The sequence below is a fragment of the Falco biarmicus genome, chromosome 2 (assembly GCF_023638135.1).
Source record: "Falco biarmicus isolate bFalBia1 chromosome 2, bFalBia1.pri, whole genome shotgun sequence".
Lineage (NCBI taxonomy): Eukaryota > Metazoa > Chordata > Aves > Falconiformes > Falconidae > Falco > Falco biarmicus.
In genome coordinates, this window is record NC_079289.1 from 62,597,328 (window position 1) to 62,614,775 (window position 17,448).

General features: G+C 38.0%; 1 protein-coding gene across 3 annotated transcripts in view; it reads left to right on the forward strand.

Annotated features, from left to right (window-relative positions):
- MYO16 (myosin XVI) overlaps window positions 1-17,448 on the forward strand; it is a 412,228-nt gene that overhangs the window by 132,645 nt on the left and 262,135 nt on the right. For all 3 annotated transcript variants that reach the window (XM_056328855.1, XM_056328853.1, XM_056328854.1), the window contains exon 4: window positions 1,422-1,565. In XM_056328855.1, the coding sequence (XP_056184830.1) occupies window positions 1,422-1,565 (144 nt within the window). The remainder of the gene's footprint in view (window positions 1-1,421; window positions 1,566-17,448) is intronic.

Here is a 17,448-nt window from a genome sequence, read left to right on the forward strand (position 1 = left end):
ATTTGTTAAAATTTGAACATTGAACAGCTCAGTGTAAGTTATACTATTGCTACAATGAATAATACTGATGCAACAAACCAAAACTTCTGTTTCTAGAGCTGTCAGATAAGTTACAAGCTAAAGGAAATACATCAGAACTTCCTTTCTGTTCTATAAGTTAATGGTCAGTATGCTTAGAAATCATTTAAAGCAGGACTGCTTTTTAGCCTGATAGAGTTTAATTTTCATCTTCTCAGTTATCTGTATTTATGATCACAGTAGTACATGCAACTCCTACATTCAATTGGATATTTCAGCTATGTCGTGACTTTACAGCGGAATCCAGTTAAGCTCTTTTCCTTCTTCCCCTTTTCCTCCAGTGTCCTGGCTTCCAGGTCAAATTAATACAGATCAGCAAACTGGATGACATCGTGTGGTTCCATATGCAATAAAGACATAACAACATAATTACTTAACCATCTCATGCAAATTATCTGCAGTTTTCACTATATTTGTCCTCTCAGTGTATATGTGTGCTTTCTGGGAGAGGGAGATATTATACAACTTTAAATATTGGAAGAGGCACAGATATTAAGGATTGTATTCAAAGCATCTAAGTGTCTAATGCAGAAAATCAGGCTCCCTGTAACCTCTCTCCAATGGGGAAAGAGAGAGGATCCTTCTCTAAAGAGTTACTGAGATTGTCTGTTAGGCCAGAGTTATGGTCTTGACTTAGGTACCCTGACTGTCTTTCAAAGTATTATACATAAGTGCACCCATAAAAAGTCACAGATATGACAGGGGAGTAAGCTCAAAACAATAGCTAAGCCAGTTTCTTCTTCTATGCCAAAATTAATGACTTCCATCCTCAAAGTATAGAAACACACACAAGTGTGCAACACCCCCTGCCCCTACCCCCAACACACCCTTAATATGCAGAGTATTTATCTGTCAGAAAGACTTGAATAGGAATCAGTATAGTTAATGAATTGGAAGTAGGAGTGGGTATGGAGAGACATGATTATTGCTATGAACTGCATCAAAAGTGGAAGTTCATGTGTATGTGGACATATGTACATGTGGGTGTACATATACTTAGATGCCACTACTCATGATCATTATGCACTGATGCCTGTGTACTGATTTGGAATGACAATATTGCACAGAAAGTAAGCTTCATCTTTACTGTAGATTTCAGGAGATTTCATATAGTGCTTTTTTGCAGGGAATAAGGGATTCTGTGAGTCATGCACATGGAATTTGTAGTCTTCACAAAACTGTTTCTATAGATTCATCAGCAGTTGGTCCATACAAACACAGCGGTTTAACTACAGTGAGTCATCTGCTCAATTTAAATGTTAAATGGAGCAAAAATTGTATGTAATAAGTTTAGTTGTACACTGAGTAAAACACCATCCCTAATCTGCTTTTCTTTCTTCTAGTGTGCCCGTTATGATAATGCATTTGCTGCAGAAATTCTAATTGACAGAGGTGTAAATGTAAATCATCAAGATGAGGATTTTTGGACATCAATGCATGTAGCCTGTGCCTGTGATAATCCTGATATTGTCCTGCTACTGCTACTAGTAAGTAAAGCATTCCAATGCACTGCGTACTTGAAAAAGAAACAGAATGTAACACCGTAAGGTCTGAAACTACTGCATGAATGCAATATATTACTACTAATCATATCAGTGAAAACATATATTATGTGTGTGTGTTTCTTGGCATTATTTTAATGCTCAGGATTTTTAGAAGGCATTTTTAGGCCTTCAGTGAGAATAGAATATAAATGTCAATGTCAACTATCTTTTACCTCTTCCCTGTGGTCAGGAGCTTGTATCTAAAAAGCACTCAGTCCCAAAAGGGATATGTGGAAAATTTCTTTTCTCTTCTTCTTGGCACTTTCTGTTTTAAAACTGTTTCAACTTTCTGGTTGAGTTTGCAGTCAATATTTTATATATATATACATATATATATAGCAAGTATTCACTAAATTGCTCTGTATTCATTAAGAAGTGTTTTTGGACAAGGTTAAAATGAGACCAATTTAATATTTATCTAAACAACTTTGACTTTTTGGAATAGAGTTTACCTAATATAGTAATAGATATGGCATTCGGCCTTTGTAGAGAACAAAGCTTTTGTAGAGCTTTGTTCATGTTGTGCCTCCATTCTTAGGATCACAGCCTCTACTTTTACACCATTATATTAATGCAGTTCTTTCTCCCAGTTTGTTTTATATTGCTCTTTAGAACAGTAGTTCAGAAAGAGTTCCTAATCTGACGTGCGGTTTTCTAATACAGTTGTACAATTTTAAAATTTCTGGTTTAATATGTCATTGCAAGTAGATCAGCATTTCTTATAGCTGATATTATATTATGGCTTATATTTTTATAATATAGCTTATATTAAGTATAGCATAGTTATAATGGTATTTCAATGTTACAGGTAAAATAAGGTAAAATTTTTTTTAAAGACTGTATACTTGATAATTACTTTAATGAAATCACTTTCAGAGATTTTCTAGTCCAATCCCCCTGCTGAGATCAGAGCCAGTGTTGTGGTTTAACCTCATCTGGCAACCAAGCACCACACAGCCACTTGCTCACTGCCCCTCACCCAGAGGGATGGGGGAGAGAATCAGAACAGTAAAAGTGAGAAAACTTGTGGGTTGAGATAAAGACAGTTTAATAAGTAAAGCAAAAACTGCACAGGCAAGCAAAGCAAAACACCACTTCCCACTGGCAGGCAGCTGTTCAGCCATCCCCATGAAAGCCGGACTCCATCACATGTAATGGCTACTTGGGAAGATAAACGCCATAATGTTGGATGTCCCCCCCTTCCTTCTTCTTCCCCCAGTTTATATACTCAGCATGATGCCATATGGTTTGGAATACCTCTTTTGCTAGTTCAGGTCAGCTGCCCTGGCTGTGACCCCTCCCAATGTCCCGTGCCCCTCCAGCCCTTCTGCTGGCAGGGCCCAAGGAACCGAAAAATCCTTGAGCTAGTATAAATATTACCCAGCAACAACTGAAAACATCAGTGTCCTATCAAACATTGTTCTCACATCAGAGCCGAGCCACAGCACTGTACTAGCTACTAAGAAAACTAATTCTATCCCAGCTGAAACCAGGACAGCTACAGCAGCTTATCCAGCACCATGAAAGTCCACAAACTTGCTGGGCAACCTGCCCAGAAAATAAAGTTTTCCTGTATTTCAGTTTGTGGCTATTTTCTTTCGTACTTTCACTGAGCACCACTGAGAAGATTCTTGCTCCATCTTCTTTACTCCCCCTGTTGGGTATTCACACACATTGGTAAGACCCACCTAAGCCTTCCCTTCCTTCTCAAGGCTGAAGAGTCCCAGTTCACTCAACCTCTCCTTGTGTGACAGATGTTCCAGTCCCTTCATCATCTTTGTATCCCCCTTGCAGAACTCACTCCATTATCACTCATGATCATCTGGTGGGGAAATATCTGTCTCTGCTTGAATGTAATAGCTGGGAACACTGTTCTGGATCTGTAGATCTACACTAGGTCAGTGATAGGGAGGCTTTTAACCAGTGTGATACTGATAAGAGCCCTCTTGGGCTTTTGAGAACTTGAGTCCAAATGTCTCCTCTTCTAGAGAAAAGTCAGATCAATGTCTGTCTTCTCCCGGAAGTGTGTTTCACTAGACTGTTAGATTTCACAATGAACTTACTTTCTTAGGAATGCTCTGGTGCCTAATTGCTAATGCTAAAGCATAATCAGCAGATTAAATAGCATCCACAGAGATTAATGTGGTAGTTTACACCTTAGAACTACTGTTTCAGGCATTCTTGGTTACATGTGAGCTTTTTCTGAAATACACAGATGTTCTTCCTTCTAGCACATATAGTTCATGTTATAGAAAACAGGATAAAAATATCTGATACTAAATTGGAAAATAAATTAAAAATAAAATTTATATTCAGTTCAGAATTAGCGATACCTTTCTTCTCTGCATCTCAGTTCTAAATTCCTAAGTTTCAACCTTTATTTGAAATCGGAACAGGTAACTGTTGAAGGTTTCCCTGTATAGACTTCAGTTCCATCACACCAAATAAGGAAGAATTTCTGAATGGAGAGATTCTTCCCCAAAAATGTTGTGTGCCTCATAAATGTGTGTTGTGCTTTTGAATTACTATGACAACTGTAATGAAACAAAGTTTTTCTCAGTTGTTTTGTGGGGTTTTTTTTGGTTTTGTTTTGTTTTTTAATTACTTAGGACTCATTGCATTTAGAATTTAACACATCAAAACTATCATGTTGACTTCATGGAATAGATGAGTGTGCTGTATTCAGTTAGAGTGGCACCACAAGCAAATAGTTTTCAGTAGTAGAGGGGATAATCTTATCTGCAGCATAGGGAGTTGCAGTAGTATGATTTTGAGTTAATGACTATGCTAGCTAGAATATAATGCCCTGTAGCTGAAAGTACTGTGGCTACTGTCTGACCTTCTGTAAATGGCATGGGCTTCACCAAAACCTGTGTTTGGGACCTGGAATTGCTTTCACTCTGTCCTGTGGTTACTTCTTCCAATCTGTAATTTTGGTTTTAACATTGATCTGTACCAGATCTTCTTTGGTAATCTCTTAGGATTCTGCTGGACTCTGAGGTTATGCCTGCTCTAGAAAACCAAAAAGAGGTGTGCAGGTGTCTTCCTGGGTGCTGGACAGCAATAATCTGTACTAGCAAACTGTTAGAATATCCTCTGGCTTGTTTTTGGCATGTGCCATCTAGATTCCTTCCAGACAATTCACCAGCATGGTTTTGAAGCTGGAAAGTCCCAGGCACCAGGTTTTGAGGCTGGCAAGTCCCAGGTACCAGTTTGTATTCAGCTGTTACATTGTACAGGCTAAGAGACTTTACTGGACTAAACAAGCTCTCTTCCATGCTAGCTGGCTTCAGCACCCAGATTTTTCCCAGCTCCATTTGATTTAGTAGTAGAGATGCAGCCTTTGTCATGCTTGGAATGTTGTTTCCTCATCTTTTCTATTACATTATAATTAGGTCCAGTAAATGTACAATGCAATGTGTATAAGTCTGAGTGACTGTTCTTAGTGCTTAAAATAATACTGCTTACCTAACCACCATCATCAGATACATTTGGTAGGAGTATTCCCTTCTAAACATTGTCACTACTCTTGGCAAACAAAGGATAAAATTTCCAGAAGGTGATAATTTATCTCTTGTATTACCTTGATCTGTTCAATCTATATACTTTTGAAGCCTGTGTATCCTTTAGATTCTGTGTGTACTCCTAAAATGATACACAAATTAGAACAGAGAAGCTTATCTATAAAGACCCTTGTATTGTGGGAAACTTATGTAGGGAATTTTCAGAAGTACTGAATGCTGTGCTTGTTGTTGACATTAACAGGAGCAGCTGGGGTTATACAGGGCTCTTCTAAAATTTTCCCTGCCTGTTTTTGCAAGAAGCCCAATCTAATAAAAACTCATTAAGTATTTCTAGCCAGGGTTATATCCAAAATACTTTTTCAGCCCCCATCATTGAATGTTGTTTGATTTAGTCCCTTTTTATGACAAGCTGTCTTTTCTGAAGGTTCTAAGTATCTTCTGATAACTTGGGGTAAGTAGGTCATCTCATATATTAAAGTTTCAGTAAGCAGGGGTATATTCATGTGGATTTTTGCAGGTAGTATTTGAATTGTCTATACTATTTGCAATAAATTATGATAAATTTGCCCACATTTTAGGTGGTCAGCACTTTTAAAGACAGAATTTCCTTGACTACTTAAATAATCACTTCATGCTCTTTCTTCTGGAGTGGGAATAATAAATAAGTGTGTTGTGGCAGAGAAAAGGAAATGTTCTTAGGAAAGCAATAGTTTTTGAACCATGACATTAATGCTATCTTTAATAACATTTGACAAAGTGAAGATGGAAATTGAGTTTGTCGGGAAGTATTTTTTCACAACTCTGAACTGTCTTTGTGTGAGCATTTGATATTAGGAATTACTTTGCCTTGAGGTTAGAGTGTTTCATGGGCCATGTCTAATGTGTAGCATGAGCCTGGATAATGCTAATGTGAGCTGCAGGCAGCTTCTATTATGCTGCAGTTTTTGACTGGAAGAGAAAATAACACTTCATGTACTGTTATGAATTGCTTTTAGATAAATATTTCTTCTGGATTTCTTCTTTCAACATAGACAATGCTGTATTATCTGTTTTAAAGATGTGAGCTAAAAGGTAACAGCATTGTCCTTTAATTGAGACCTGTGCAAATTCTGATTCCTGGAAAACTCTCGTAGAGGCCAGTGGAGGTTTCCTCAGTGAGGACTTATTTAAAAATGTTTCCTGAAGGGAAAATTAAAAAAAAAAAAAAAAAAAAAAGAAAAGGAATGTAGGACTTTTAATGAAGACTTAATTAAGCATGCCCAGTTTCTGATGTTATCCCACTTTTGATGGCCTTCATGTTTCTCTGGCTGAAAGAAGATAGTGACTTGCCATTCATCAGTTTAGCTGTGGTAACTCATTATTTCTGTTCTCTGGTAGATAGCAAAGACCAAAGCTGAAATATTTTTCACTGAGAGCTAGCGGGGACTGTAGCTGTTTGTAAAGTGATAATCTGCTATTGTGTCCTGTTGGAAGACTATTGGAATTGTAGGCACTGTTTTTGGAACAAATGCAGAATGAAATGCTTGAAGCTATTTCTTTCCATCTCAGAATTTTACCCAAAGCGGTATAGCTTTCCAGGAACATAGATAAGTCTTCTCCAGTTTGTAGCCATCAGCAGGGGGTAGGGCATTGGGCAGTACAGCCAGGAAATACATCCTATGGCTGCTAAGCAGTCAGCCAATGAAGAACTTTCCCCCGAGGCAGCAGCTAGAACATGAAGAAATGTAGAGATCAAAAGTAATCCATACAGGTCTGGTTGCCATATATGCAAATGAGGTGGTAAAGGTCAGATTCATCAGTCATTACCTGACCGCATCAGTGTTGGGCACTTTCCCCTTGGGATAGGGTACAACATATGTAGATGTTGTGTGAAGGAGGCTCCTGTAGCAGGTTGAAGAGAGTGCTGAAGTGCCTTTCATTTAAGAGCAAAGATGCATAGGCTTGTATACACTTACGCCCAAATGAAATCCTCAATAGAGTATGAAAAGCAATCAGATTTATTAGAAATATCTGCTCTGTCTTGCCTCATCGCCTTTTGAAGGCTCAGGACCAGGGAGGCTGACAGCAAGTGCGGTCTGATTGGGGTGTGTTTCTTTTCCATCAGTCCTGGACACATTGCAACACTGTATTTTACATTAATTTCCTGTACTTATTTTTATATTGAATTGAAACACTAGCTAAGCTTCGTAACTTAATATCCAATGTGCTCTGTTCCATTGAAAATACTACCCCAGTTACGGAATGTCCGAGCACCTGTATGTGGATACTGCTCATGCTTTGGTAGCTGCAGAAGTGTTTAGTCCACTCTGTATCACTTTAAATGACTGTAGCTTTAAACTGGTACCCATTGCTTGCAGTCCAGTTTTTCCTCCACAGTAGACGCTTTATAGCTTCACATGCTTTTAATTGATACGTAAGAGTGGTTAACTTTCACTTGGGACGATTTCAAACCACCATCTGATTTAGCAACATTGATACTGTTGCAGTTGAGTAAATTAACCTTAGCTACTCAGACAGTAGGGTATATAGGTAAAAATACCGTTTTGTAGAACCTTGCTTTTTCTTTTTCTCTTCATTTTTCTTCAGTCTGACAGTATTATTTGTTATCATAAATTCTCTTCTCTAAAAATCAGTGCTAGTGCTAGACCATTAAAAAGGCAAAGGAGGTCAAGCTGTTTAGCTGCCCCACCTCTTCTCCTCTGTTCCTCCACACCAAAGCATTTGAAAATTAAATGGAGAAAATAGTTTTCTCTGTTTTTGAAACATGGTGTTTAGGTACTTATTAAAAGGTTCACAGTCATATTGAGCTCCTGTGTTTAGTTCCTTTTCTCAGAATAACTGTGAGTGTGTTATGAACTACAAGTTTCTTTATGACTTGCTGTTACACTTTAATTTCAGAGCATGTCACAGGTAATTCATCATTGAGCTGTACTGTTGGGCTCACACATAACAAGTTGATAGTTACAAGTTTTCTTTTTTAATTTATCATTGGTTTTGTTGTGGAGGATGGTTCTTTTGGCTCCTCCCCATTCTCAAATAGTTATGGAATGTTTTGCTGTTGACTGACCTAAGGTTGAGAGCAGCAGAGAAAAAGAAAGCAGGAGAGAATGCATTTTGATAGTGTAATTCACTTTATCATCTTCAGGAGGCACCTTTTACTGGGCAACATGAATGTAATGTTTTCACCATCTGCAATGTCGATCTTGTCAAATGAAACTACGAAGGCAGAGACAGTGTTCTAGTGTTTGTACAGCACTTTGCACGGTGGAGATTTATTCTTTCAACGACCTGAAGGCATTACTGTAATAAACATGGCAGTTAATTAACTGGAATGGCAGAGAGCAGTACTACATTCTCAGGATTTTTTTCATGTAGATAACGGAAAATTGGGGAGTAGAAAGACATTCTTAATACATTCTTTTTACTCACTAGGAAAACCAAATGTAACTACTGTCTGCCAACCAATTAAATGTGTTCCATCATGTGCTTTTTGGAACCTAGAACTGAAGCTTGAAATGCAATTCTGGCATAGAAGGCTAAAAGTACAATTGTTAAAAAAAAAATAGAGGCTGAATTTTTTCCCCTCTCTCTTCTTTTTAAGAACCTGTATCTGTGCTCAGCAGTGTGCAAAAGGGGACTTATGCTTGAATCTTTCATTAGATTTACAGTTACAAACAGTAGGTGAGTGGTGTTAGAGTATTTGAACAGTGTAACACTATCCACTGTATGTGTAATCCAAATTTGCTGATCCACCTCTGCAAAATTCTTTATGCCATGAGAATGAACCATATGACATGACACTCATGGAACGTTAAAAATCACATAGGAGGAATATAGAGAACACTGGATACTTTCCATAAGACTGAAATATTTGTCCTTCAAAGGGAAGACCTTAATATATTATTACTTAGTATTTCCTCAGTTCCAAGGATAACTTTTACAGAAATGATAACATCACAGTACAGATCTCTCTTCTATTTCATAGAGAGAGATGGGGACGGGGACGGGGTGGGAGGAGCTTAGTAAAGGAAATTTTTTTTGCCTAACATTAAAAGGCCACCTCTAATGTTTCTGTGATTTTTGAGTTAGTTTTAGAAGTGTTGGACCCAATTAATTTATTTGAATTCATGAGTGTCAACTTTTTGGACTGAAATTGAAAACAGTATTTCATTTATGCTGTATTTTGTAACTAAGTTGACTGGATGTAATTTTAGAACCTATCAAATAACTACATGGCCAACTTCTTACTGAGAACTAGACCACACTTACAAGAATTCTTGGTAGAAGACAGTGAAAAAGTATCACAAAACACTGCATAAACATTTTAGCCAAAATGTTCATGATGTTAAAATGTGAAGTATGATCAAGTCCTGTGCTGACATTCCAGCTTGGGACTTGAATTCTGTTTTTTCTTATAAGCCACATAGCTATCTCTTTATCAGCTGTGTCTGTTCCTGTTCTGTCTTTTTGTAACCTGGCCTGTTGCTTAAAGTGTAGGTCTGTGATATACTCATTCAAGCTCTTGTGATTGCTAGGATGCCTGTGTTATCTAGAAACTTCTGTCTTCCTTTGCCCTAATTTTCTTGGGGTCTTAAATTGTTGCCAGAGACATTGAGAAGGATTTTGGTGCAAAGATGGTGTTCCTAGGAGGTGCTGGGTCTTCTAGGTCAGCATGACAAAACCAGAGTATGTGGAATGTGGAGCTTACTAGGGAAGAGATGGGATGAAAGGTGGATTTCACAGTCTCCACAAGAAGCCAAGGTACTAGAAAAGTACTGTTTAAGGTTCTGCAAGGGTATACAGTGGTTTCTGCTTCCTCAGCTTCTGCTTGATGCCTGTGCATTACAGGCCGTGTGGTGGAGAATCTGGTGAAGTTGTGCATTAGCTGTGTGGGTGGAGGCAGTTTTTATCACACTACTAACTGGTTGCTAAGCACAAATCTCATTTATATGGGAGCAGTACAGCTGTGTCTGTATTCTTGTGACCTCCAAAGGTATGTGAGGTTGTCTTGGAAGGACAGAGTTTCTTAATATTTGCCTGTGCTTGTCCTCATCTTAGTGTGATAAGAAATACATTACATTTGCAAATTGTCAATTTTATTTCTAAATCTTCTCATTCATCAGAGTACTGAAGAGCTGTTTAGATTTTCAGTGCAAATCAAACAATCAGTAGAATTGAGCTGTTATGGGAATTTAGCTTTCTTTGTATTGAAACAATGATTCTATGAAAATGCTGCATAAAGGAAAGAATACAGAAAAAATTGCAGAGAATATGCCATTAAATACAATATGATTTTGCAAGTTCAAATTTGGCCATCTCAACATTTCCACTCTCTTACAAAATACAGAGTAAAGGAAGTGCTATGTAACATTTCATAGCTCTCATCCAAAAGCTCAGCAACTTAAGTGTGGTGCTAGTCTGTTGGTGATGGCAGAACATTATCCTCAGATTTTTTTCTGAGTATGCTTGAAAGTCATCTGTCCTAGTGCCATGAAGTGCCCTAATGCATTCAGGTCATGAAGTCTGGTAGGATTTTATTTTTGTGTGAGGTTTTTGGAAACATTTATTTAAAACCTTCCACCAGCACTGCTGTATTTTGTCTAACAGGATAAAACCTGAGTGTATTCAATGATCCAAATTTGATTTCGGTACTAGTATTAGTTGAATGTTTTAGATGTGACTGTTTTTTCACTTATGGAATCTGTTAGTTATTTCATCCTTTCCTGGTTGAGTCTCAACTTTTTGACAGATTTTTTTAATATTTTCTATGGGATGCCTACTTTTCCAGAATCAGGTATAGTTTTACTGGAAAAAATTATAGGAACAGGTTTACTGATGGGAGTGGAAAGGAAGTCTTATGGGGATGTAAGTCTCTTTTCCCCTTCCCCATATGCTTGGTGTGGCATGTATCTGAAGTCATGTAATCACACAGCAGTGGCATAGTTATTTTGCCCTTGTTCTTTGCAACTGCATCAACCTATATTAGCAAGCAGAGATGAATGATCAAAATGTCATTATCTTTAAAATTTAATCAAAGATCTTCATCTTTCATAGTTTCAGGAAAATTTAAAGCAGAATAAGCAATTGCTTCCTCAAATAAAGTAATTCTGCCCTCCTGCTCACTTTTGCTCAATATGACTTCTTCCTCTTTTGAGTTAATATAAGAGGAAACAGTAAAGGGGAAAGAATGAAGAGCAGTTAGAGGTCAGGAGGGGACAGCGGGTAATATTTTTAAAGTATAAAGGAACCTGTGGCCTAAAATAAAAATATTTCTTCTCTCCTTCTAGGGGCAGCTATCAATATCTGGTAGTTGTAAGAAACTTTAAATCAAAGCTTTTTCTGTGAAAGCTGTGGGTATCTATTTGAATTCACTCGCGGTTTGCAGAGGCTGGTGGATGTGCGATGAGTGTAAGAGGGACATTACAGAAAGTATGTACTACTGGCTTACAGCCTTTCATCATCGCTGACTAAGCTAAGATAGAACTAATCTAGGTGAAGGTTATTAATAAGTTGCCGAACACCAGATGGCGACACTCAGTGGAGAATTGAGAAATACTAGTCTTTTAACACTGGGGAAAAAGGATGACGCCAACTAGTGATGTAGCACCAAAGGTGGTCCAAGAAGAGTTAAGCCTAGCTGGGTACAGCAGCTTTGGAAAGCATTTTCTCTTTGAGAAGTATCATGAGAGTAATGAGGTAGCCTAGTAAAGAAATAAGGATAATATGAAGAGAAAAGAAAAAGCATCAGAAACTTCAATTGACAGATGAAATAACCAGTAAAATAGAGTCTGCAGGTCACAGCACAAAGAATGCTAAATCATGGAATGCATTAAAGTGTTTTTACACAGGAAGTAGTCACAGAAAGTAAAACCTGTCTTCAGACATAAGACTGATTTTGTCTGACGAGCCTGTAAATACTTACTGAATGGCTGGAAATCACTGAGAACTCTGTGGACAACCGTGAATCTTTCTGGCCAAAACCTTGCAAAGTACTGCTTGCTAGCAGAAACATCATGAACTGCAGGAACTGGCCAAGAGTAACACTACTCTATATTAATTTCAGATTATATAGAATATAGCATATTTACAAGAAGAAGATAGAACTTAAAAGATATACCTTATTAAAAAGGGGGAAAGAGAGCATAAACAACAGTCAAGAGACTTAGTTGCTGGTAAAACTTAGTAAGTAAAAATAAGAGGTTGTTAGCCTAGACTATGAGCTGGGGCCCTGGCTATTCTTTAATATATTTCACAGGTGGGAACAAGGAATCAGTCTAAGAAGAGACAAGGTTTATAGCAAAAAAACCTGTGTACACACACACCTCCAGGTGGTGGCAGAAAGTACCTGGATTTTGATTTTGGAAAACATGGGGGGAGACTTATACCAGCGCTAGTAACCAGCAGATTTGTGTAATTTGAAGTCTTTAGTATCAGAACATTTCCAGAAAATTAAAATTCCTGGAGGTAAAAGAGAGTTAGACCTGCTGGGAAAAATAACACACCACTTTTGGCTGGAGCATATCAGGACAAGTATGCCAAGAGGTAAACTACAGGCACAAAGATGGGGAATTTTGGGTCAGCTTCACTGTAATTATCTTGATCCCCAGACAAAGAGGATGAAGGAATAACAAATCAATGGAAATCAACATCTGGCTTTTGATCTGAAGTAAACATAGTTCTGTGCTGTGAAGAAGATGGTTTGGGGATGTTCCACTACTGCAGGATATTTGTAGGTGAGACTCATTCTTTATGCTGGGTGGCCTCTGCTTGAATCAGTGACACAATTACCCTGTGAGTCACTCTTAGCGAGTAGCTAGGAAATACAAGGAAAAATGATAAAATAGAGAAGTGAAAAGCTGCCTGGTAGTCAAGAACTTGGTAACAAGAAGACAACAGCCTAGCTATTAAGAAAGAAACTATGGGCCTGGGAGTTACTGGGGTTTCTTTAGGATTGACCCTACAATGCTATTTTATTTAGAGTTTTCAGTGATAGCCTTGGGAAGAAAAATAGGACATGATAATGAAATATGCTGATGCAAAGCTGCAATGCCTTGTCAGTTTGGGTGAGGATGTTATGCAGAAAGAATAGGGTATCTTTGAAGACCTAAGTAATAAAAATGGGTTGAAATTTAAGTGTACAAAGTACAAGGTCATGTTCTGAGCTATGAATAACAGGCATTTCTGTGATACACTCAGGAATAATCAGTCGGAAACAAGGAAAAGGACCTCAGAGCTTTAGTCAATTGTAAGGTGATTATACGCTAAAACATGTAGCTGCCAGCAGGGAAAAGAAATTCTTGGATTTGTCAGAATTAAGATGTTTCCAGTAAAAGGGGAAAAGTGTTATTGCCACTGACAAGGAATGACAGCGTGCAATCAACTATACACAGCTGGGTTTGAGGATGGTAAATTGTACCAAAGAAAATTCCAAAGATAAACAGGAGAATAGAAAGCTTACCTTATGAGAAGGAGCTTAAAAGTGTATGTTTAACTTTAAAAAAAAAGGAAAACAAAGATCAAAACAGAGAGGGTATAAAAATTTTGTAAATATATCAGGATAGAGGAGGAGGTAAAAAGAGCTATAAAAGCCTGAAGTTACTACTGGCATGAAAACAGATGATTATAAAATGTCCAGGATTAAATTTAAGACAGAAGTTAAACTAGCTTTTCTGAATGTTAGGCGATATAGACATAGGTTGGAAAACAACGTTCCATGAAGGAGTAATAGAGGACAAAGAAAAAACCCTAACTGGCCTTAATATTGATCTTAAAGTTGTGAATGGGATTATATGTTATGTGTTTACCTGCATTATTAAAGTAATGTCTCAGGAGATCCATTCTAGTATTATATTCCTACACGACATCTGTTCAGAGGGCTGTGTAGATGTAATTATCCTGGTTGTGTGCTTAAAATAATAAAGTCACATACGGAGGATATTATACTTTTGTGAACAACAGCAAATACAGTTACGTGGTGCATATTTGATGCCTGTCAGATTATGGGTAAATTTCTACAATATGAAAAAAGGCAGGAGAAAAGTTCATGGAAGAAGATATTTCAGAAAGAGTAGTTAGACATATTAACTACACGGAAAACATTAGTGTTTTTAAAGTATTGAAATATTTTTGTAGTGTTTTAAAGTATTTGAATTTTTTTTAAACATACTATTTTCAGATCTTTGAAAAACAAATTGCATAACAGGCAAGTAGTGTGAAATCAATGGGAAAAAAATTAAGAAAAGGCTTTTATTCCTCAAGAAAAGAAGCCCCAAGGCCACAAAAAAAATCACATGTATGATCACTGGTACTAAATTCAAAATGGTATTTAGATCTGTAATTAATTGTGTGCCTCAGCAGTATTTGTAAGTGAAACTGCAGACTGGTTCATAAACCTGAATATTATCTTAATGAGGGATATGAAAAGGCTGATATACGAAAAATATGCCAGTGAAGAAGCTTGATTAATCAGGGAAATAGAAGAATTACAAAAAGAAAATAAAAGTGCTATAAGACAATTTTTTGGAGACATTTGCTTGAACTTATTTAACAGTTCCTGTTGAGTTCGTCATTCTCTCTGTCTTCCAGGTTTTGCCAGGAGCTATATAAACAAGAAATGAGAAAATTTGAATTTGTGTGGTCTAGTGCAGTGGTCTTCAAAGTGGATGCACACCCTAGGAGGTGTGCAAGATGATTCATTGGGGGTATGAGAACTTCTATTTTTATTTATTTTTTGTCTTAAAAAAAATTGAAGCCTTACTAATATGTAACATACATATTGATGCTGGCACCGTCATTCTATCCATAGGTCAGAGGGTCCCATGTTACGAACAGTAGACGAGGTGTCCTGGGGAAAGAGTGGGTGCTCCACAATGCAGAGTTGTTGGTAGTGGTGCTCTCACTTGTTCATCTGCTTGCAGCGTATTGCAATGTATTGCAGTTTGTGTATGTCTGGTTACATGGATTTACAGGTTGTGTTATCTAGTTTTAACTAAACGAACCCTTACAAAATGGACAAGTAGCTTAAAAAGATTCCTGAAGAGAAAATGCAGATCCAAGATAATGAGGATGATAATGACAGCACAAAAGAACAGCAAAATGGCAGAGCAAACACTTCTCCTAGTCCTAGTATGAGCTTTCATCATTACCAGGCAAAATCACTGCCAATCTGTTCAGATCTAATTAGTGATGTTTGAAGTCATGCAATACTCAATATGGTATTTTACAAAATTTCACTAAACTTAACGATAAATCTTCAGAAGCCTCTTCTGAGGTTTAATAGTGAGACAAAAAGCCACATACTAGTGGGAACACACTTGTTCTTCCTGCTGCCATAAAAATGGCTGAAATAATAAATGAAAAATAGTACGTTGACAAAATGAAATGCAGTCCTTTGTTAGCAAATACAGTTGGAAGACACGTAGAAAACATCACTGAAAATTTGAAGAAACAAGTATTAGGATGAATTACACAATGTGGGTGGTTTGCTATGCACTTGGCTGGAAGTACAGGTGTTTCTAACAAGTCCATGTCTCCGCTTATGGTATTTGACCATGAGACAGTGGAGTTCAGGATTCTGTGTGGAGGAAGCAGGGCAACAAATAGGATTGCATCCCTGGACTTAAGGGTTCTAACTTTGGACTCTTCAAGGACCTACTTGGAGGAATCCCATGGGTTAGGGCTCTAGAGGGTAGGGGAGTCCAGGAGAGCTGGCTGATATTCAAGCATCACTTCCTCCAAACTGAAGATCGGTGCATCCCTATGATAAGAAATCAAGCAAAGGGGATAGGAGACCTGCGTGGATGAGCAAGGAGCTTCTGGCAAATCTCAATCGGAAGAAGGAAGTTTATGGGATGTGGAAAAAGGGGTAGGCTGCTTGGGAGGGATATAGGAATGTTGTCAGTGGGATCCTGGGGTGCATCAGGAGGAGCGTGACCGGCAGGTTGAGGTAGGTGATCCTGCCCCTCTTCTCTGCCCTGGTGAAGCTGCACCTGGAGTGCTGTGTCCAGTTCTGGGCTTCCCAGTTGAAGAGAGACAGGAAACTACTGGAGAGGGTGCAGTGGAGGGCTGTGAAAATGATTCGAGGTCTGGAGCATCTCCCTTATGAGGAAAGGCTGAGAGAGCTGGGCCTGGCTTGGAGAAGACTGAGAGGGGATTTTTTCAATACATATAAATATCTTCAGGGCAAGTGTCAAGAGGATGGTGCCAGGCTTTTTTCAGTGGTGCCCTGTGACAGGACAACGGGTAACGGGCACCAATGGCAACACAAAAAGTTCCACCTGAATATGAGGAAGACCTTCGTTACCTTGAGGGTGACAAAGCCCTGGAACAGGCTGCCCAGAGAGGCTTTGGAGTCTCCTGTGGAGACATTCAAAACCCACCTGGATGCAACTCTGCAACCTGCTCTAGAAGAACCTGCTGTAGCAAGGGGTTTAACTAGAAGATCTCCAGAGGTCCCTTCCAATCCCAACCATTCTGTCATTCTGTGATTTCCTATATTCTGTTTCGGTAACAAAATACATGAAAAAATACTTTCTTATGAGCCACTAAAAGAAATACGTGCCAAAGGAGATACAATCTCAACAGTCAAGGACTTTTTAATAGAAAAGATGTTTTATGGAAAAACTGTGCTAGTGTAACCATTAATGGAGCAGCTGCTGTGACTGGAGTACAAATGAATTCTGGGGTAAAATTACAGAGCTTGCACTACACCTGAAATTCACTCGCTGCGTCATTCATAAGCAAGCTATTGCAGCCAGGCTATTGGACCCAGAAGTGCACAAAGTGCTACAGGATGTCATCAGTTTGGTTAATTTTATAAAAAACAAGACCTTTAAATAATTTATTCTTCACAATACTTTGTAATGAGATGGGGAATGACTGTGAAATTGCCTTGTACTGCACATTCACTGGATATCTTGTGGCAAAGCACTTAAAAGAGTTGTTGAACTTACAGATGAATTCTGAGTTTTGTTTTAAAAGACAAATTTTGCAAATTTGCTAACATTTTCTGTAGTGAAATGTCACTGTCACTAGTGTGCTATGTAGCAGATTTGGGGAAAAAAAAAGCAGCAACAATTAATCTGTCCTTTCAAAGTAAAGGTGATGGTTTAACAATGGGAAACCATTGGAAAGTATCTGCTTTTCAAGAGAAACTCATGTGATGGGGAGAGCATTTTGAAAAGAGATATTTGTAAGTATTTCCATTGTTATATGATTTTGTTGCCAAAAATGACACGTCACCTATAAAGTCTCTCATATCTGTACATTGAAAAAACTTGGAAACAGAATTTCCTAACCTGTTT